Source organism: Cyprinus carpio, chromosome A12 (assembly GCF_018340385.1).
Source record: "Cyprinus carpio isolate SPL01 chromosome A12, ASM1834038v1, whole genome shotgun sequence".
Lineage (NCBI taxonomy): Eukaryota > Metazoa > Chordata > Actinopteri > Cypriniformes > Cyprinidae > Cyprinus > Cyprinus carpio.
Genome location: NC_056583.1, coordinates 16693341 through 16715516, shown reverse-complemented (window position 1 = coordinate 16715516; position 22176 = coordinate 16693341). Strand labels below are relative to the sequence as shown.

General features: G+C 33.9%; 1 protein-coding gene and 1 long non-coding RNA gene across 6 annotated transcripts; both read left to right on the top strand.

Moving 5' to 3' along the window:
* The first annotated feature begins 601 nt into the window (after window positions 1–601).
* On the top strand, window positions 602–19688 carry LOC109056122 (ectonucleoside triphosphate diphosphohydrolase 1-like). 5 transcript variants are annotated; one of them, XM_042767852.1, is made up of 10 exons: window positions 602–811; window positions 12945–13069; window positions 13162–13279; window positions 13610–13760; window positions 14310–14469; window positions 16693–16908; window positions 17391–17642; window positions 17730–17837; window positions 17936–18073; window positions 18636–19688. In XM_042767852.1, exons 1-10 carry the CDS (start codon window positions 796–798, stop codon window positions 18843–18845), a joined length of 1494 nt encoding a protein of 497 aa, XP_042623786.1. In that variant the 5' UTR covers window positions 602–795; the 3' UTR covers window positions 18846–19688. The 5 variants fall into 5 exon arrangements, with proteins under 5 accessions (XP_042623786.1, XP_042623785.1, XP_042623787.1 ...); XM_042767851.1 differs by having other exon boundaries at window positions 603–811; window positions 12942–13069; XM_042767853.1 differs by lacking the exon at window positions 602–811 and adding an exon at window positions 9192–9473.
* On the top strand, window positions 9637–11016 carry LOC109056123. Its single transcript, XR_002012070.2, has 3 exons — window positions 9637–9969; window positions 10053–10116; window positions 10319–11016. It is a non-coding gene; the product is annotated as an uncharacterized LOC109056123 (long non-coding RNA).
* Window positions 19689–22176: the final 2488 nt, after the last annotated feature.

The window sequence follows — 22176 nt, the reverse complement described above, 5'->3', positions numbered from 1 at the left end:
AATAATAATTTACTCACCCTCATGTCATTTCAAATCTGCATGACTTTCTTCTGTGCAACACAAAATGAGATATTTAGCAGAATGTCTAAGCTGCTCTTTTTCATATCATGAAAGTTTAATTTGAGTGAACTATCCCTACATCTACATACTGTACTACCCAAGATAAGCCTAAATAAGTCTCATATTTCTAACGTTCGACTGTCAATCATTTTCCCTGTCCTCGGGGCAACACCTGCATGAAAGACCCACACAAACACCAACTGAAAGAACACAAAAGAAGAGTACAAAACGTGACTTTTGTTGTGTTGATGTTTTTTTAATGACAACCAAGAGTTGTGACAGAGCTAGTTGTAACCCAGAGAGAAACAAAAATGCCTTTGTTTCTGGTCTGGGCTCTGGCAAAAGTGGTACGAAAACGGTTAGCAAGGGTGAGTGTGGATAATGATACTGTAAGGTAAGCTCTCTCACTCTCTCTCTCTCTCTCTCTCTCTCTCTCTCTCTCTCTCTCTCTCTCTCTCTCCCTCTCTCACTCATACACACACACAGACACACTCTTTGTCAGCGTCTTTGTCTCTCTCTTCACACTCACACACGCACAGTGGCAGAGAGAGGGAGGGAGAAAGCTTGGCGACTGGCCCGCCCACTCATGCCCCCTAGCCTTATAAAGAACCTCAAGAATGGGAGAGACCCTCCAACAGAGCTGAGCCAAACACCCGAAACAGCACTCGGAGAGCTGGGACGAGTCGGAAAGAGGGTGAGAGAGAAAGAGAGAGAGGATTATAGGACGCTGCATTCATGGATGAACAGGGAGGTGAGTCTATGACTACCAATCACATGAACACACATTTTACCATATTGGGTTCATGGAAGGGCAGGATGTCATTTGAAAAGAAGTGCAGGAAGGAAGAAGAAAAAACAATGCAGAACTTCAGGACCATATTATTGGGTGCAGGATAACTATAAAAACAAAACAAAAAAGAAATTAGTTGATTTTGTGGATGTTTTTTGTGCTGAACCATATGTTTTTTTTTAGTGGTTTTCTAATTACAGATCTGTTGTACACAGAGCTAACTGATTAACTAATGCGGTAATTCAAATAATTGGAATTTTTTTAATCAGTCACATAATCTCAATGGATATTCCAGATGGACATTATACACTCTCATTTAAGCCTAAAAGACTTTAAAGTATCCTTTGACGCATGCCGTTTTTTTTTTTTTTTTTATCAACCTGTCAAAAAGTTAAAAAGAAGCACAAGTAAGTCAGGAACTGGTAAAGTGGCTGGATAATCCATATTCTTTGGTGATCTTGCAGTACATTTGGCTTAGACGTGTAAACAGATGATAAGAAGCAATGTAAATAAAGGTAGATAAAAAATACAGGAATCCTCTGCAGGCTGGTGCATCAGGTTTCAGCATCTGGTGTCCATCTAACCGCTTTAGCAGCAGAAGTATGTGAGAGTTTGTGCAGGATTGAGAGGGCTGAGGCATTGTCAGAGAAGAAAAGAGAAAGAAAGAGTATTACATTACACCAGAGGATTTCTTCCTGAGAGTGGACCATCTGGTAGTTGAGCAGTCACTGTAACAAAACATCCCCCATTGTAACCATGACTAAGAAATATTTATGTTAGTCGCAGCTAAATTATACCGTATGGAGTTTTGCATTCTTGCATGGAGCTAAGAATGTTTTCGTTAAGAGAAGTACTGTTTCTGCTTTCGCTTTCCAAAATGAGGAAACTTGAACTCACTGTGCCATCTCCCTATGCCTTCAGTTAGTGCCTTGAGCAAACTAAACTTCCCGTAGCTGACACAACAAGGTCAGTGTAGACGTTCCTCATTATTCCAGTCATGTGCTGCTGAGGAAGTCCCATCCCTCCCACACACAGGGCCTCCTTTGGAAACCTGTGTGAAGTGATTCCCTTTTATTTATAGGGCTATTTCAAGAATATTTCAGCAAAATGAACTTTTGAACTTTTTTGTTTTATAAGGGTTGGAAAAAACACGTAAAAAGGACAGTTCAGGTGGTCCCATTAGTTAATGCATTAATGCAAAAATGAGCATTACTTTTGTTACAGTATTTATATATTTGTTAACATTTGTTAATTAGCTCCTAGGTATTCATCCCTGCTTCTGGGGACCCAATATCCTGCAATATATACATTTTTGTTTGTTTTGTTTATTTGTTTGATTTTGTATATCTGAAATTTATATAACAACGTATACATTTATTGAAATTTTTTTTTTTTTTAAGATCAATACATGCTAGATGTATTTCAAATTGTTGGTTCATGTCACCTAACTAATGTTAACAAATGGAACCTTATTGTAAAGTGTTACCAAATATTGTTAGATATTATTTAAATATTTACATATTTAAATTTGACCTAAAATAGGGCATATAGGAAAATGTTGCATGCAAAATTGCTTCTTGTAACCCCACAATGTGGTATATTGCGTGTCATTGTAAATGGCTAGTAATAATCACACCTCACAAGCTCTTGCGTGACATACTTAAGATCTATGAGTAACGTGTGGGTTGAGTCTGACACTAAATGCTTTACCACTGTCCTGAGGATTCTGCTAATGTCAGAATGTGGTCTACATTGCACTATCCGTGAGAACATCTGTCATAGAAAAACTGCAACTTGTCACATGGTCTTTTGAAATCTTTTTAGAGGAACATTACTAAACTTTTAAAAAATTACGTCAAGCTAATATAAATTCATACTGAACTTACCTAAGCTTAGTAATGAGTAAGAAACCTGAGATGTATTGCCCATCTGACAATTGTACATTTCAAATATGAAAGTAGAAGATGTGAATTATTGTGAGAACTTAGACTTAGTAATACAGTAATCTTAACTGAAAGTTAAGTAATCACGAACCCCAAACCACTCACCAAAAGTGATTAGCATCAGGTTTCCATTCAAGAATTTACAAGTTAAGGCCAAGTTAACTTGTTGTTGTTAGTTAGTTAGTTTGCTGCAAAATAAAAACTCCTTTTAAAAAAAAGGTCTCCTTTTAGAATTACGGAAAGCTTCCAAAGTGTCTGATATTAATTTAATCTGATTTGTATTTCAAAAATTATAATGTTCAAATAAAAAAATATGAATGAATGAATGAATGAATGAATGAAAAAGACTGTCATTACAATATATCTGCTGCCGAAACACCAGTTTTCAAATGAATGACTCTGCAAAGAGCAATTATAACTGACTTATGAAACCTTCTTGTTTAATCAAACATTTGGCTTAAGGCCTGTTTGACTGCCAGGAAAAGGCATATTTCATGCATCTCTGGAGCATCTCTCTAGAACAGGGCACTTCCTCAGTTTGCTTTAATTAAATAAAAAGTTACCTTAAACAACAACAAAGAAGACATGTATTTGAGTGGGTGGTTGTGAAGCGGAATTGACCGAGAAAACATGATAAAACAAAAAAAGAATTCCAGACTATTTTCTAATACAGGAAATGCATATCTGGCCTTGGGCTTGACTGGTCAGGTCTGAACAGAGAAAGATGCCACAGTAAAGGAAATATGTTCCTTGTTATTGAAGATTTATAATATATTATAGATTTATAGATATAATTGTGATGACATTATTAATTCTTTCACAATCAGGCTTCCTTGAGCTTGCTGGCTGAGATATTAGTTACATAATTAATTTTGATGAATAAACTTTTGTGTGTCACTCAAAACGTAATTTGTTACTGTGATCAGATTAAAGCCTCTGTGTTCCACACTCTTAAGGAAAGTCTGTAATCTTCCACATTTATTTTTTATCTTTTATTTTATTTTTATTTTATTTTTTGACAGGTGTTTTTCCCCATGTATTTTTGACTCACGCATTGCACTGTGCTGTTTTAGTAACCATATCCGTAAACTTAACAAATAATGTCCTGGCAGGAAATTACCAGTTTTTACCTTTTTTTTTTTTATTTTATTTTACCAATTACCTTTTTTTGTTTCTTCTACGTATACAATGCAGTGCCATCCTAGTCGTGAGGGATCATGCCATCCCATATGACAAAAAAGTAATTATATTTCAAAAATATCATATACACTGTAAAAAAAAAAAAAAAAAATCCTTCATATTAACACAGTATATTGGTCTGTATTTTTACAGACTTTTCTTAAGTGTGTAAGTATATGTTGTAAACAGTGCAGCTTAAGGGAATATATTTTTCATTATTAAAATATATTTAGTTTAAACCTTAAAAAGCCAAAATATATTACAAAATGTACTTCCAGGGGTGGGAAAATCCATTTACAATCTTAAAATACAGTTTGGTTAAATGCATATAAACATTTTGGATAGATGTATTCATATTAAAGATATGTATATATATATATACATATATATATATATATATATATATATATATATATATATATACATACATACATACATACATATATATATATATATATATATATATAAATACATATATATAAATACATACATATATATATATATATATATACATATATATATATATATATATATATATATATATATATATATATATATATATATATATATATATATATATATATATATATATATATATAAATTGCCAATAAATACAGTATATGACGCAATGGAAGAAAATAAAACTCTTTAAACAGATATTTATGCAAATGTATTTATTTTAGCAATATATTTCTGACCATTTTTGGTTTATTATGAAATATTTTTAAAAATACATCTGTACTTCTTTTTTTTATATACTTTTTTATATGCAGTATGGGATGTTCTGTCTAAACTTTAATCATTTCACAACTCACAGTTCACTTCCTCTAACCTCGAAACAGCTCACAACAGTTGAAATAAACATCCTTTTCTGGCAAAACAAATTTAGGGAAGATCATCCTGAAATATTTCTGAAGTGCTAAAATGTATACATCACACTTTACATGGTCACCACATTTCATACACTGATGAAACAGAGGGTGTGTAGTTATAGTATATAGTGTAGTTATAGTATAGTAATGTGTCTTCTAAAACAAATAATGGACGTCATAACTATGCCTGTTAATATGACAAAAACGTCATTATCTTTGTTTATTATAAAGATCAAAGTACAGATCTTAACCACTTTCCCCAAATGATTCTAAAGTAAAACACTAAGATCTAGATTTAACATATCTCTCTTCTCTAGAATCTTAATTGAAGACAGATTCAAAGACATCTGCTGAGAATCTGTTTTCTTCTAACAAATGTTTTGTGCTGACAAGATGCTGACCACAAGATCACACTGGCACATGTTTCAAGAGTGTGACAAAAACTATTCCCTCTTATGGAAAGTCTAAATGCAAATTTCTAAACCACTAAACCAAACACATCTTGGCTCATTTCTTCTCTTTATCAGTCCACAAGACTGAATGAACCACATAATATGTACTGTAACCTAGGCGCATTAAAAATAAAGAGGCTTCTTGGCTCTCCCAGAAAAAAACAGTCTGATTGATTTCAAATGGACTTTAATTTATTAGATAGTATAGCAAAGAGGCAAGAAAGGCACAACTTATTTTATTACCTTTCTAAAAAAAAGCACCACACACAGATGAATGGGAAATGAACACTCAGTGGAAAAGCATTTGCTACTGTAAATCTTGAATGACTGCTAGCTAAAAGCCTACAGCGTGGTCAAAAATACTTGTCATGATGAGATAATGTAAGATCTCATTAGTGTGATCTTTGGATCAGGCGTATTATTCACACTCCTCACTTTTGGCTGATGGTATTGTTTGTGGGATTCACACCTGTCAGCATGAGAGTTAGTTTCCAGTGTTTAACAAAAAAGCATTTTGAACGTCTCGATCATGTTTATAATACCCAAAAATCAAACATTTCACCTCTCATGCATGTTACACGTCCGTCAAAAACTTAGGCTGGCTGTCGGTTGGAATATTAGAACTAAAATTCATCAGCATAACACACCCATGGGCATCAGTCACTTCACTGAATACATGCTGGTTTAGAAATAAATAATTATAATCTTACGATCCATCTGTTTTCAAATCCATTTGAATATTGTGTCATTGATGTCTGTCAAAAAAATAAACAAAAATAACGTGCACAATACATGGCAGTATTTATGAGAAGCAGAGGTCCAAGGAATGCATAGATTTCCTGGAAAACACACATTACTGGATTTTTTGACCAAATCCTGACTTTCTCTTGAGGACTCCTGCAGAGTTTAACTCTAAACTCTACAGCACAAAACCATCTTAGACACTATCTACAGACCTCCGTGAGTCATGTGGATATTTATAATCATTTTTGTAATCTAATCCATAATTCAAGGAGGAATAGAATTTCATCCTTTCATTGGTCAAAAGACAAGCTACTGTACTATCCATGAAAACACAAAAACATTACAACCTGACACCTTTGATAACACACTTTCTCACGATTTTAATTTTCATATAGTACTAAAATTTAATTTTTATAAAATGACAAATTATCATTTACATTGCAATTTAAAATATAAAAAAAAATTGTACATAAAAAACACTAAATATTGTACCAGTGGCTCATGAGAAAAACTGATAATTTATAATGACAGAAGCATCTTATACTATCAGATCTACTAACAGATACAACTGATGGAAATTTATAGTCATTTTCCTTGTAATCTAAAGCACAGTTGAATGAAGAATAGAATTTCATTCTTTCATTGTTTAAAAGAAAAGGTACTGTCGCTTTGGTTCCTGATGATACAAAACAACCCAAAGACATTACAACCTGACACCACTGATATCATGCTTTCTCACGATTGTGTTGCAAGATCACTGTCAGAGCTCACTGTGTAGGGTGTGAAGTGACATTTACCATTAATTCCAATATCTCAAGAGTGTCACATTGATTTGGATTACATCATACAAGCTTATTCAGGCACCTCAGGCGTGTTAGTGCAGGTGAACATTACAGAGAAGACATTAATCCTGATATAACATGTTTAGTCATGGATTTGGACTACAGTGACTCTTCAGGTTTATGAGACTAATAAACACTGTCAGTGCTGTACTATGCTTTCAAAGGATTTAGTAGATGACGACAGCATCTCAATTATTGCTGATCTACGTAGGAATTTAAAGAAACACCCCACTTAGAAAGAAAGTCTGTTTACTTGAGAGCATGAGTGTGCATTGACGTCTCTCTTGTGTTCCAGACAATAAAAGATTCACAGCTGAGACATGTAGGTTGCTATACAAACATCCTTTGAAAAGACTGTCATTTCACAAAGAAAGCTTTTTTTTTCCCTGTGCTCAAGAGGAAATGCAACTGTTTGGTTAAGTAAAGCAAGCAACATGCCACTGACGCCGAAGATTGTTTTTGGCCCCGTCTCTACTTTTATAGCAAAAGCTCAGGGGTGATGCATTTTATCTGAGATGGGTGTTTGGAAGAATGCAATGAGATTTGCCCATAAAAGAGCATTGATTGGGTTGTTTGGGTTTTAATGTTATTTGTTAGCCTAACAGGGTTCCTGCTGTTTTTATTCACAATCTGCTAAGGGTCTGTACTGTCAAGCAATGTATTCCCAAGAGGCCTGAAGGGAAAACAGAGCAGGATGTCTTGATCAGCCATTTTTCACATGCAAAGGTTTGCACTGCTTTATATTTTAAACATACTGTCAAAGCTTAAAATCGCTGTATAAAATAATAAAGAATTACTCCATTAAATAATATGAACACTGCAAAATCATGCATGAAAAACAACAAAGTATTTGTTGGTCATATCAGAAGGTTAATTAACCACTGGGTTTCCTCAGACTTTAACCTGTACCTGGATGTGAGTTTAAAGGAATAGTTCACCTGAAAATGAAAGTTTTATACTGTAGCAATTTGTTAGCAGCTTACATTTTTAAAAATTCATGTTTGAGGTATGACTGTGCGTGATTTATTTTGTAGAACAAAACACAAAGGTCTCTTTAAGATTACCACATGCTTTATTTTACAATCATTGGCTTGAAAATGGTCTTCTGGGTTTAAGAAATCCAGAGCCGGACCAGCATCTGCAATTTGCATTGTTTGTTTCTACAGCTGTTCCCCTCAGACAATATCTCAGTCTGTGCATTGTGCAATATGACTTATACATTTAGTTTTTAAATCTCCTTAGTCTGCTCAGTCTACATTCTAAAACAGATAGCAACAGATAAAAGACCTACACTGTGTCCAGGAAAAACTGCAAATTATGCATAATCAGTCCTTCGATTCAAGGAAGGGAACCAAGAATGAGGTACCCTGAAATAACATTTAAATAGACTGAGACTGATCACTTTCCAGTTTCCACAAAAAGTCATCTCTTGACAATTAAATATGATGCGTAAAATATTTGGGTGGAATATGTTGTAATGAACAATTTGTCCTGGATAACAGCATCTTGCATATTTGTCAAAGGAATAATGTTCTTAATTTGTTACTCTTCATTTCATCATCCTCATGTTTTCCAAACCCGTATGACCTTCTTTCTTCTATGGAACACACAAGGTGAACTCCATCATTAATGCACAGCATTTACAGCATGCAGCAAATGCTGTTTTCACAGAATGAAAAAAAGCACTGCTGTTCTCACTAAGGAATAATAAAAAAAACAAATAAATGAAAAATTTCCATCGAAAGGGAATGTGGAATGGGGGCTGTCAAGCTATAAAATGACGTAAAACTGCCATAAAGGGGTCCAAAAACATGTACTCATTGCACTGTATCCCAGGTCTTCTGATAAACAAACTAGAATTTAAGTCTAATTTTAATGCTTTGTTTATTGCTTTAAGAGAACAACAGCTGAGCTTTTTTTTTCTTCTGGAAAAATATATCTGCTGCATGCATTAAATAGTGAGTTATTTCTATTTCTCATTTCTGTTATATGTGTTTAACTCCTGCATGAACTTGACACATCTTTCATGTGTCCTCTTATAAAGACAGTTACTTAACTTTTACCAAAACATTTGAATATAACTGCAATTCTGGAAAAATAAACTCTAAGATAGGCTAAATCAATTTTAAATAGGCTAGTTCATGCATGAAGATGCCTTTTATAGTCTTCAGACCAGAACACTTGAATGCCATTGGCCTGCATGCCAAAAACAGAAGCTTCAGCTCCAGAGGCTGATCTGTATGCAGCTCACACTCGTTCAAAGTGGTTTAGTCCCTAAAAGGGTGCACTAGGGAATTCCACTCACTCCCGCTCGTGACGTCACTGCAAGCTTGGCTCCACTTGCACAATGGGTGTTTCCCCGAAAATCACACGAAAACACTTGTGCAAAGCAAAGCCGCAGCGGCGCACACATGTGTGATTGATATTTACTTATATAAATACCTACAAAGAAGCTAACTCGCACAACTTGGTTGTAATTCAATGAGCAGGAACCGATTAATACTCAGTTGTCTGGGACTAACCGCATCAACCACGACAGTCGTGTTCACACCGTTTTCACCAGTAACAGAAGTCGGCGCGCGTCCTAATGGGTAGGTAACAAACACAACGAGGCGCGCTGATTTAAACGCTTCATTGCTGCATCTATTACCGCATTTCCTCTTTACACCGTGAAATCGTGCGAACAAGTCTTGAAAACAGCAAACCTTATGAGAAGTGGATTCTTTTTTGGGCTTGTGATAACTAGAAGTAAGCTTTAAGGGAACTGTTTTATGTCTCAGACGCTAAAATAACATTTCCATCTTTGTCTGCTACAAATTAAGGTAGTTTAGAGACTAACAACATGTAGATGTCTGTCTAAATTAAACTATATATAAAAAAGATGGTTCTTTACATGTAGTAACGGTTCTATTTAGAACCACAGCACCCCGAAGAACCCTTTTATGCTTAAATGGTTCTTTGTGTTAGAGTTTAGGGTTCTTTATTCCCGCCCTTTTGTTTTTCAAATCTGTAACTGTCAAAGCTCCTCATTACTGACTTTCTGGAGCTCAGTGATCCAACTACAGACCGTCAACATACTCTCAACAGGTAAATGATTTCTTTCTTAAAATGTCTATCACTTTTTAACTTTTAAACTGTAAGTGGTTTCCTACCGATTTTTTCTATTTCAGTTTAAGAGCACATGTGTGGCCAGCTCTGTTCAGTTAAGGATACTTCTTTCTCCATCTCCACTAAGTAACAAAGATATTGAATTTATGGTCCATATTGTTAATTGATTTATTTTATTTTATTATTATTATTATTACTTGGGTTTATGCATAAACATAACATTGTGAAGTGCTCACATACTGCTTTTGGCCTTCAGAAACATAATTGTTTTTACATAAACAAATGGAAGGAGGCCAGTTGTAACGTTAAACTCAATTGTGCATTTCAGATGATGTCACATCCTAAAACCTCTTCATCTGCAGAGAGAAACTGCACTCAATCACACCAAAAATACACATAATGATGGACTTACAGGCATCATAGAGGATTGTGAAAATACAGTATTTCACTTGAATTTGCTCTTCATTGTCTAAATTGTCATTTATTAATGTATTCTGCTAATAATGGTTTTTAGATCACTGTCATTTTTGCTACAATTTCACAAGTCATTAAATGAAAAATAAAATAAAATAAAATACCTAAGTGACATGCTGTTGTTGTTTTTATGAAAACATTATTAGACACTGTAAGATATTACAAGACCAGGCCGGGGGTAAAAAAACAACAAAAATCCAACAATAATAATAAATGATTTATTCAAATAATATTAATAAAACTAATATCAATGATATAAATATACTTATAAATAAAAATAAACTATCATTAAAAAGGCTATTTATAGCACCTTTAAGGTTCTATATAGCACTTTTAAAGCATGGTTCTTTATGGAACCCTATAAAAAGGGTTCTATTTAGCACCAAAAGGGTTCTGCTATTATTACAAGCTGAAGAACCCTTTTCTGGTACTGTTTAGAACCATTTTTCTTAAGAGTGTAGAGTCAATCACACTCAGTGCTTGACCGGAACATTATTTTATGTTTGTTGTAGTAATCAGATTTTCTGGTTCAAATTAACTACGGCACCCCATCACCACCCTTATTTCACTTAATAAATTTAAATTATTTATTTATTACTCAAAATAGCAGCCTAAATATGCTGGAGAAAATTTAGCATATGCATGTAGGCTATAAAAAGCTTGTGTTAATGTTTGGCCCATATAGTATGCTAATTTCTTTATTTAATCTTTATTTGGCCCTCTAACTCTAGCACTTTGTATTCTAATTCTACTTTATCTATTTATCTTATTTTTTTTTCTTATTTAAAAAAACAGCTTTCTTTTTTATTATTCTATCTACTTGTTCTTCCTTGTGTGTGTGTGTGTGTGTGTATATATGATTACAAATTAAATATTGAGACAAATATGAAAGAATAATTCTGTTTTGTCCTGTTATCCTGTAATCCTTTATAATTTTTTTTTTTTTTTTAATATAATTTTTACATAGGGACCATTTATACTGTGTGTGGACTTCAGGAAGGTGCTGGTCATGTGATGGTCACTCTAGCTCATTTCTGATTGGTTAAACTGATGGTGTTACATCTCACCCATTACTGCAACATTCCCTGTTCTCCCCTTCAAGATGATTAAGCCTAGGGTGTGCAATGTTGAGAAGATGATTTAGATAAATGAAACTATCAAAATGATATCAGAGCATACAACAATAAATTAATTAGCCATAATTAAAAATAAAAAAGGTTTATATTAAAATAATTAAATCAGTCACTCAAAATAAAATAATGTAAAATTCACATTCCTTACAGTAAGCACGTTCACGTTTCCCAAGGGATATACTTATTACTTTCAGCCAAAATATTAACTATCCAACCATTAGTCCATCCATTCTTCAAGCAGTGTTTCCTACAGTGGGTCATCAGAATGCTGTAGCCTATCCCAGCGCCTGTGACCACAAAATAAGAACTAGATATTTTCTTTAATTCAGAGTAATTCATTGGTGTGAAAATTCTCTTGATCTGTAAAATATCTACATCAAACCTAAATATATAAGGGCCTCTTAGAGGCCTAATTGTGTACACAGTGGGCTGTGCTTTCAATCCTTGTTTGTTTTTCTGTTAAACTGACAGTAGATGTTAGAATTTACTGTTAACAAAAAAAATCTGTGACATTTACAGTAAAATACCGGCAGCTGTGGTTGCCAGAACTTCACGTAAAAAATATGGTAGCAACATTTTAGGTTTTACATTCAAATGTACAAATTCACAATAAAATAAATAAATGAATTAAATAACTGCTGTACTAATTGAAGTATATCTGTTTTGAACCATTATAATATACTGATAACCACCAAAAACAGCTGGTGGTGAGAAAGTCACAGGATGAATCAAAGCTCATCACAAACAGCTTTTCCACAAGCTAAAGAGGGAAGTATTTATATATAGAAAGTGCACACATTGTCATTCACACAAATATTAAACACCATCATGGTAACACACATGATACTGAAATAGTGCAATAAACATTAATTAAACAACATTAGATGCAAGATAAAACCCTAATTTAAAAACTGAGATTTACAGTATACAACGTATATAGTATGGAAACTTACTTTTTAACAATTGACAGGTTTTTGCTGTAGCATATTTACAGTACATTTTTACAGTGTTTGATGTATTCTTTTAACACCTCAAAAAGCCTCACCAAAAGACAAACAATATTTAGAAATTGCTTGGCGATTATTATTTAGACTGGATTATAGATCATAAACACAAGGATTCAGTTTGCAATGGATCCAAAATTGAAATATATTGACAACAGCCTCTACTGTTGTTAAAAAATTTAAATGCTATACAGTTATGGAGAATATAAAGTACATATATGCTCTTTTTAATTATTAGCATTTATGTATATTATTTACTCCGATTACACTGTGAATAAAAAGCACTGAAGCTGTTAAATAAGTAAATTGACAACCTGCTAACTGTATTTTCTCTTTTTAGAAGTAAAGGTCAAGAACCCATGGTACAGGCCAGTGGTCATATTTCTGGCTGCTTTTATCACCGTGGTGATCATCATCATGGTGGCCATTTCTGTTGTCCAGTACAAGCCTTTACAGCAGAAATGCAAAGTATGACTAACTCTTTAAGAGAACTATTTACGGTGTAAGAGATTAGATTTGTACAGATTTAACTGATGTAATTGTCTCTGTACATTTGACAGTATGGAATAGTTCTGGATGCAGGCTCCTCCCACACCTCTGTTTTTATCTATGAATGGCCAGCCGAGAAGGAGAACAACACAGGCATGGTACGGCAGAAACACACCTGCAACGTAAAAGGTATGTGATCCCTAATTTGCGCAGAGTTGCATAGAGAAATACTTCTGGATGTGTTTTTGGAAAGCATTTTTTCCTTTTTTTCAGTATGTGAAAGGGTTTGTCTACCCAAAATAAAAAATTGCCTCATTTACAACCCCCCACCCCATGTCTTTTGAAATCTGTATGACTGTCCTTCTTCTGTGGAGATATTTAGCAGACTGTCCATTTCCCGTTAGCAGTTATGTCAACATATTACATAATTTCCAACACATTTGCATACTGAGAAAAGCCTGTTGGCAAAGTCTAGCTGTCTTGAGAAACTTATTTCTGTTTTTTTTTTCTGCCCTGTAGGGAAAGGTATCTCCAGTTACTCCGATAATCCAAATGGTGCTGGCACATCTCTGCATGAGTGCATGCAGGAAGCCAAGCAGAAAATACCTACACACAGACATCATGAAACCCCTGTGTACCTGGGAGCCACAGCAGGCATGAGATTGCTCAAGTAATCATTTCTAAATATTCTCAATTCTCAAGAATCAAATATTATGGCCGAGAATAATTCTGAATAAAACTCTTTAAGGTAAAGATTACCAAAGACTTTTAAATAAATTTTATACTTACACTTCTGGATTTATTTGAACTAGAAATCTTTTGTAACATTATAAATGTCTTACTTTTGATCAACTTAAAGTGTCCTTACTGAATAAAAGTATATATTTTTTTTTAAATCTACTTACTCCAAACTTTTGAATGGTATGGTATAATGGTTTCCGCAAAAAAAATAGGTCAACATCGATAATAAAATTGTCAAATTGTCACTCTGAAGCTAGAGTAAGGGCTGCTTAAAATTTTTTGCTTTGCCAGGAATAAATTATATTTTAATACAATATTTTAATTACTATAGAAAAGAGTTATTTGAAATTGTAATTGCCCTGATAAACATATTGAATATTAAAAATCCAAACGTAGTGTATACAGTTCAGCTAATTTATTTGAAGTTTTATCAATTAATTGTTGAGTGATAAAGGCTGATAATATTTATTTTCTCAAGGATGGAGAATGAAGAAGCCTCAGAAAAGGTATTGGACTCCGTAGAACATTCACTGAAGAGCTACCCCTTCTCCTATCAGGGAGCTCGTATCATTACGGGCCAAGAGGAGGGAGCTTTCGGATGGATTACTGTCAATTACCTGAGTGAAAATTTGAGAAAGGTATGGTGGTTTTTAAACCTGGGTTTAGCATTGTTTCACATTTGTAATTTTCATTTGTAACTTTTAACCCAAAGCCAGGGCCATGCACAGACATTTTGAGGGGCAGTGGCCCAAACCAAAAAAGGGGGCACAAGTAGGGTGGGTGCTTGTTAATACAAATTATCCAGTTGTTACAAATATACAATTAAAAGAGAAGACAGCACACTCTGTTATAATTGACTTTATTGTAGATGTTTTGATAAGAGTGGACTTTCCCTCACTCTCTGAGCTTGCTTCTGTCTCATCTTCAGTGGAAGTAGGGGAGAGTGGGGTAAGATGAGCCACCCCCTGTATTGGCAACTGTATAGTTTTACTGTCATATGACCATGTATTTTGGAACCACCTATCATTTCTGCCAGACTGTGATAAGTGTGGAAAGGAGGGGAGAAGTGGAAGGCATGCATTTACTTTAAAAACTGTTTTTGGCTTGTCAAAGTAATATGTTAGCATAACAGATTTTACATCAAAGTAAATTTATCCAGGTCTAAGAAATATTTATGATACATGTTGGTGATTTAACAACATATAAGACCATGCAAATCATTTAGCAAAATGTTAGCCTGAACTGGTAAGCTACAGTAGCTATTTTTTTTTTTTCAAAAATGGCAGCTATGGGGCAAAGTGAGCCAAATGCTGTGGGGTAAATTGTGGCAGCATTTTAACTTACCACACCATAAGGCACTGTAGTTAAGTTAAATCTCTGAATTATATTGTGATATTACCGGTTTAGTTTAGCATATATACATATTATTTGCAGTTTATTTGATAGGGAAAGTGTACAAGTGCACCAAATCCTTCTCTAATACGAACCAGAAAATGCTTTTCATCACATTATAATCATATATATATATATATATATATATATATATATATATATTCCTAGTCACTAATGACCGGAAGGCTACAACTTTGGTGTTCAACATATTGTTTCAGAAATGCAAACATTTAAATATTGAAATTTAAACTTCATTTGGTTGGTTTTATGTTGTTAAAGTTAACTTTAAGAAAAGAAATATGACCGTTTGTAAAAGGAAATTATTAAATTAGTTTTAATAATTACTATTTATTTCACATGGGTATGAATCAGATTTAGTCGAATGGTCATTTTACACCCATATGGTTTAATTGTACTTCTGCGTCATTTTCCCTTATCTTGAGGACCACAATAATAAAAAGTGGCCAATCTTACACCACTCTCCCCTATAAGTATTAGACATTTAATTAAATATTTTACAGCATAAATCTATATTATATACTAATAAACAACTAATTTAGAACATTTATACTATGTTTTAAATATTTATAGGCCTACTATTAATTTGGTTTTAATAAAATATGATGTGTTATAGATTACTAGTATCAAGACAAGTAATTATAATGGGAAATATACTTAATTACAAGTAGTGTGACAAACTGCTAAACATTCAATATGATGATTTATCTGCTGGCTTACTGGAGCTTTGAATTCATGTTTGCAATGCTGAACTGCCTTTAGCAGCCTCCCTTCACTTTTTTCTCTCTGTCTTCTTTTTTGGTGAAGGCAACCAATTATTATTATTTTTTTTGTCTACAAATTGTGCCAACAACAGCAAATTTTTGGTGTCATCTTTATTAGATCTGATCGGGTACAATAATTTGATTCGACATTCTAATTCAGAACATGGATATTTTGTACAAGTTGTTAGCGCTTTTAGAAGGCATTGTAGTCATTACCAACCAAAATAAAAACAAACTACCAACTAATTACTAATTCAGCGAATCATCCACTGACTGTAATGTGGATTGTAATGCATCTACCTGGTAATGCAACGACCTTCAGGGACAGTGGTCTCCACTCTCCAGAGAGCGGCACACAGATTGTGAGTGATGCTGTGGAGCGAGCAGGAAACACGGGGTGGATAAGCGGAATAGGCGGATCTTTAGCGGAGCGGTAACAGACAGCTTTGAGCTGGGGTGATGGGGGGATTGGTGAGAGGGGCACCTCAGCCGATGAGGGCAAAGGGGCAGTGGCTTCAGCCACCGGGCCACCCCCCTGTGCACGGCCCTGCCCAAAGCCCTTCTCCACAGAATTGCAGTGCTGAATATATACAGTGTAAATTTTCTATATATAGTATAAGAATGAACACTGAAACAATTTCAATGTGAAAAGGCAAATGGTTAAAGCTTCCTGTGTTTATCATGCAGCCCACAGGGACTCTTGGAGCTCTGGACCTGGGTGGAGCTTCTACCCAGATTACCTTCGTACCTCAACAAGACATTGAATCACATGACAATTCAATTAACTTCAGGCTGTACGGAAATGATTATCACCTATACACACACAGCTTTCTCTGTTACGGGAAGGACCAAGTTCTCAAGCTTTCTATGGCCAAGAAATTAGAGTCAACACTTGAAAACATGGTATGCTTGTCATTGCAGTTGAAGTTGTATATGAATTTATACTTATTCGATAAAATTAAGTGTTGCATTGAAGCAATATTTTGCACTTTAGAAACATTTTTCAATGCTAGTAAATATCACAAATAATATAAATATATATATATATATAGTGTGTAAAATGTAGTAATCTTTCTTCTTTTTATTTACAACTTGGGAAAACAATTTTTTTTTTGGCATGTGTGTATTGTAGAACCATATAAACGCATTTACTGCACATACTTTGCAAATCTATTAAACTAATTATTTTTGCTGTCATTGTTAAATTTTACAGAAAAAAAAGTTAAGAGCAATAAAACATATTTAACTGGATTTTACCTTCTCAAATTTAACTTTGATTAAATTTAACTATTGCGTTTTTGTTTAATGCATATCTAAAGATATAGAGCACACTTGACTCTTATACAATTGTATCTTATATTTTTAATTTTTTTTTCTTCCCTTAGGCAGAACCCACTGAGTTAAGGGATCCTTGCTTTCACCCTGGATATAACTTAACCAGGAATGTTCAAAGTGTCTTCAATACACCCTGTATGAAAGAAGTGAAAATGGCAAATGAAAACTTCTTCCATGTGGGGCTTGGGATTTGGTCTCAGTGCCAGCAATCAATCAGAAAGGTTTTTAATACCAGCTATTGTCCTTACTCAAGATGCTCTTTCAATGGTGTTTTCCAGCCTTCAGTCGATGGACACTTTGGGGTGAGAAACAATGAAGATTTGTAAGAATTTGAATGGCTGGTTGTAAGTCATAACTAGTGATAATAATTATGCCATTTGACTCTCTAGGCCTTTTCAGCTTTCTTTTTTGTGATGGACTTTTTGAATCTGACAAGTGATACTTTAGAGGGTGCAAAGAAGAAGCTAGCAACGTACTGTTCTACACCATGGAAGAAGGTGAAATGCTTTATTAACAGTTTTTGAATGATGTTAAAAATGGTTGCATCTTTGTTGGGGCATGATGTCTAAATGTATATTTTTTTTTACTTTTGTAGATAACAGAAAATCATCCCTACATAAAAGAGAAGTACCTTTCAGAATACTGCTTCTCAGCAACCTACATTCTCACTCTTCTGGAAGACGGATACAAATTCACTTCTGACAACTGGAAAGACATAAGTTTCATTAAGAAGGTGAGCATGATGTAAATTAAAATGTTACATCATTTCTCATTAAATGTATTTGGACACTTAAGTCACACTAAAAAATGTATGAAACATTTTACATGCAACACAACAATATAAAAAGTTTAGATGTTAGATTTTATGTAGATTAAAAAGAAAATGATAAAGCAGTATATATTGTTCAAAAATAAGTATTCGCAAACTTTGTGAAATAAAATACAATTACAATAATTTCATTTTAATAATTTTATTAAAATACTATTAAAGGGGTCATATGATGCAATTTCAAATTTTCCTTTCTCTTTGGAGTGTTACAAGCTCTTGGTGAATAAAGAAGATCTGTAAAGTTGCAAAGACTGAAGACATCACAATATGTTAAGAAGTGTAATATTTCCGTCACACGCTTGAGGCATTCGGCCCATAATCACAATGCGCTGGATAGCTGGCCAAATTACAGCACACCTTGCTTTTCAGAGCAATGAGCCTTGTAAAAATCAATGTGTTTCAGACATACTATTATTTTGGGGCCAATGTATATAGAAAATTATTGTCAACCATTCTCTATGTGCAGATAGGAGACAGTGATGCAGGCTGGACATTAGGTTACATGCTTAACCTGACCAACATGATCCCTGCTGAAGCTCCAGACATGCCACTGATGCCTCATGGGGGATACGTCACATTTATGCTCCTCTTTTCACTTCTAATACTTCTTCTTCTTCTTCTGGTCTACATGTATTTCCGTCGGTCAACTAGAACAGCCCAGAAAGACATCATTTAGACAGGGATATTATGCTGTGGTCTCTATATTTTGAATTGAAAGTTTTGATAAATCCAAAATCACGTTTTAACTTGATCTCAAAGGTTTTACATTTCAAATAATTTGGAGATCATACCTCATGTGAAGGATTAACAGGTTTTTGGAGAGAGATGGGTTGCAGGTTCCACTGCTCCTGAAGGGAAATCAGACTCTGTTCCCATTCCTTTGTGCTTTTTGTGATCACTCAAAAGTTTTCTTTAAAAATCAAGTCTTGAGTACAGGTTTTAGCTTTTGGGGTGCTTGGTGAAAGGGGATGTTGATGTTCCTTAAAAGCAAATGTGCACTGACATTCAATATATCATATGCCTTTAGTCTTTAATTAAGTTTCCCATTATATGTATAGAAAAGCACACGTCATTTTGATGCCACTATTTTTTTTTTTTTTTTTTTTTTACTTATTATAAAGTAATGTCTGTGAGGTAAAACGACTCTTGTTGTATACCTTTTTTGCATTATTGTAAATTTGAAAATCACTGGATATCATTGGTTAAACATTGCTATTAGCAAAGCACATTTTTAATTTTTTTTAGGTCTGTCATTGCGAGCTTCTCCACCCCCCCCACCCCCCATCTGTGCTTACTGTTTCTTCTCACTTTGTATTACAATAATTTTTTAATATCTTAATGTAACAGGAGAGTTAAAATAATCTTTTGTCCTGAGAACAGTAATGTCTGCTTTTATAAGGCACATATGAAAATCCCTGTGTATGGCTCTAAAGTGATGTGTAAAATTATGAAAGATTTTGTTTTTATATATTTAAACAATACTAGTATCAAATTTCTATTAAAATTACAAATGACCGATTGTGTGTGTTTTATTTATAATACATAAGTGCATATGGTTTTGAAATAAGTCTCTTATGCTTACTAAGGCTGCATTTATTTGATTAATAATACAGTAAGAGTAATAATATAGAATATTATTATAATTTAAATGTTTTCAAATTGTATTTATGTAAAGTGCAAAGCTGAATTTTCAGCAGCCATTACTTCAGTCTGCAGTGTCACATGACCCTTAAAAAATCATTCAAATATGCTGATTTGTTGCAAGCAATATTTCTTTACAAAAATTAAAACTGTACGTAAAATTTTTGTGGAAACAGTGTTGCATTCATTTTCAAGATTCTTTGATGAGAAAGTTCAAAAGAACAGAATTTATTTGAATTAGAAATATTTTGTAAATGTATACATTTTTACTGTCACTTTTGATCAGTTTAATGTGCCCTTGGTGATTAACAGATTTAATTATTTTTTATTTTAATTTATTGACCCCAATGGTAATTTTAAAATGTGTTTGTTTATATATGTACATCTCTCTCTCTCTCTCTCTCTCTCTCTCTCTCTCTCTCTCTCTCTCTCTCTCTCTCTCTCTCTATATATATATATATATATATATCTTTTAAGAAATGCTACAATATGCATAGGTTAATACATTCATTCTTTATTATTGCTATTAAGAAGTAACAAAAATAATCCTTATAAAGGTTTACAATGAGTCTTAATTCCACAGGAATATATGAACAAAGTATAGCCACTGATAGAGATATAATGCAAGATATTAATCTGAAGAATCATTGGGTACAGCCTTTCTTACAGATTATATGAGAGGCCATACTGCTGTCAAATACATATGCAGAGTATATAGAACCAGCGTGAGATTACAGCCCATATCAGGAGTATTATGCTAATTTTTTTTTTACAATGTGTCAGCAGTGGAGACACTGGCAGTATACAAAGGTACTTCATTCAACACATTAAGCGACAATGAAATATACAGATCTACACAAGACATATCTAATCTTCATTTAGAGCTTTGTTTGTTTGTTATCGTCCTCTTGCATTATTATCTTGCAACTATTTTCCTGTTTGCCACTGTAAAGCAGCTTTGACACAATCTGTTTTTGTATAAAGTGCTATATAAATAAAGCTGACTTGACTTGACGACTTAAGCTCTCACACAGTGGCTCTTAAAAATGAAACAAACTTGCTCGTTATTAACTCAATAACTGGAACAGGTGAACAAATCGAATCCTAAAGCTTTGCATAGAATTGTTCAATATCTTCCATAATAGCACCCTCCTTTGTGGCTCTCTAGCACCTTTCATCTCTCTAAGCAGTTGTTGCTATTCAGTTTGATGTGCAGTACATCTAAACTGCATTATAAATGTGGAATAGAGTCATTTGGTACTCATAGGGAGCTTATGGAATGAATAAAACGCAGAGTCAGTGGAGGCTGGGAGTAGTTTTGGAGTTGCAGTTCTTGGCCTCTCTCAGCCTCATGTGAAGCGTCTCTGAGTGTTTGTCCCTGGCGCTCTCTTGTGGCTCTTCTCGGTTGTACAGCATTGATCGTAACTGTGGCAGGCACTGGTCCCAATCCTCAGGTAGTAAGAGCAAAAGGAAGCCCAAACAAATGATGGACACGGCAATGATGCGTACACTGTTGAGCTGGATCTCACACATGTAGCGATCTATGACTGGAGTGTGGAAGATTTTTGATGGTCACTCGGGTATTACAGGTAAACATTTGAATATTTTAGTCTTGAAACACCCAAATGCTAATGTAATCAGGGCAATTTGGAAACCATGAAATCTATGAAATCTTTTATATTTACCCTTTGTTTTTTGGAAAGAAATGAATACTTTGTTCGGCAGGGATGCATTCAATCGATCAAAAGTGACAACAATGACATTTGTAATGTTGCAAAATATAAGTAAAAATAGTTTTATTGTTTTCCACAAAAAGCAGCAGAACTGTTTTCAACACTGATAATAATAAGAAATGTTTCTTGAGCATTAAAACAGCATATTATAATGATTTTTGACACTGAAGATTGGAGTTATGGCTGCTGGAAATTTGGCCATGGGATCACAGGAATAAATTACATTTAAAAATGTATTAAAAGAAAATGGTTATCTTACATTGTACTAATATTTCACAATATTACTGTTTTACTGTATTTTCAATCAAATAAATGCATAAATGCAAATACATGTTTTGGTGAGCATAAGAGACAACTATATCAACTTTATCATTATGGGATAAAGGAGTATAATAATAATAATAAAGAAAAGTCATGTACTCAAAAATCATTCACTCATCCACATGTTGTTCCAGACCTGTATGACTTTCTTTCTTCCGTGAAACACAAAAGGAACTTTCATGCTGTTTGTAGTGTGGTTGTGACACATTTATATGGGTGTGATGTGGATATTTTATTTTTTTATTTTATTTGGGCTTTAGGAAGATTTGTTTATGAGCCCTGTGTTTTTTCTAAGGATTATTAGGGCTCAAG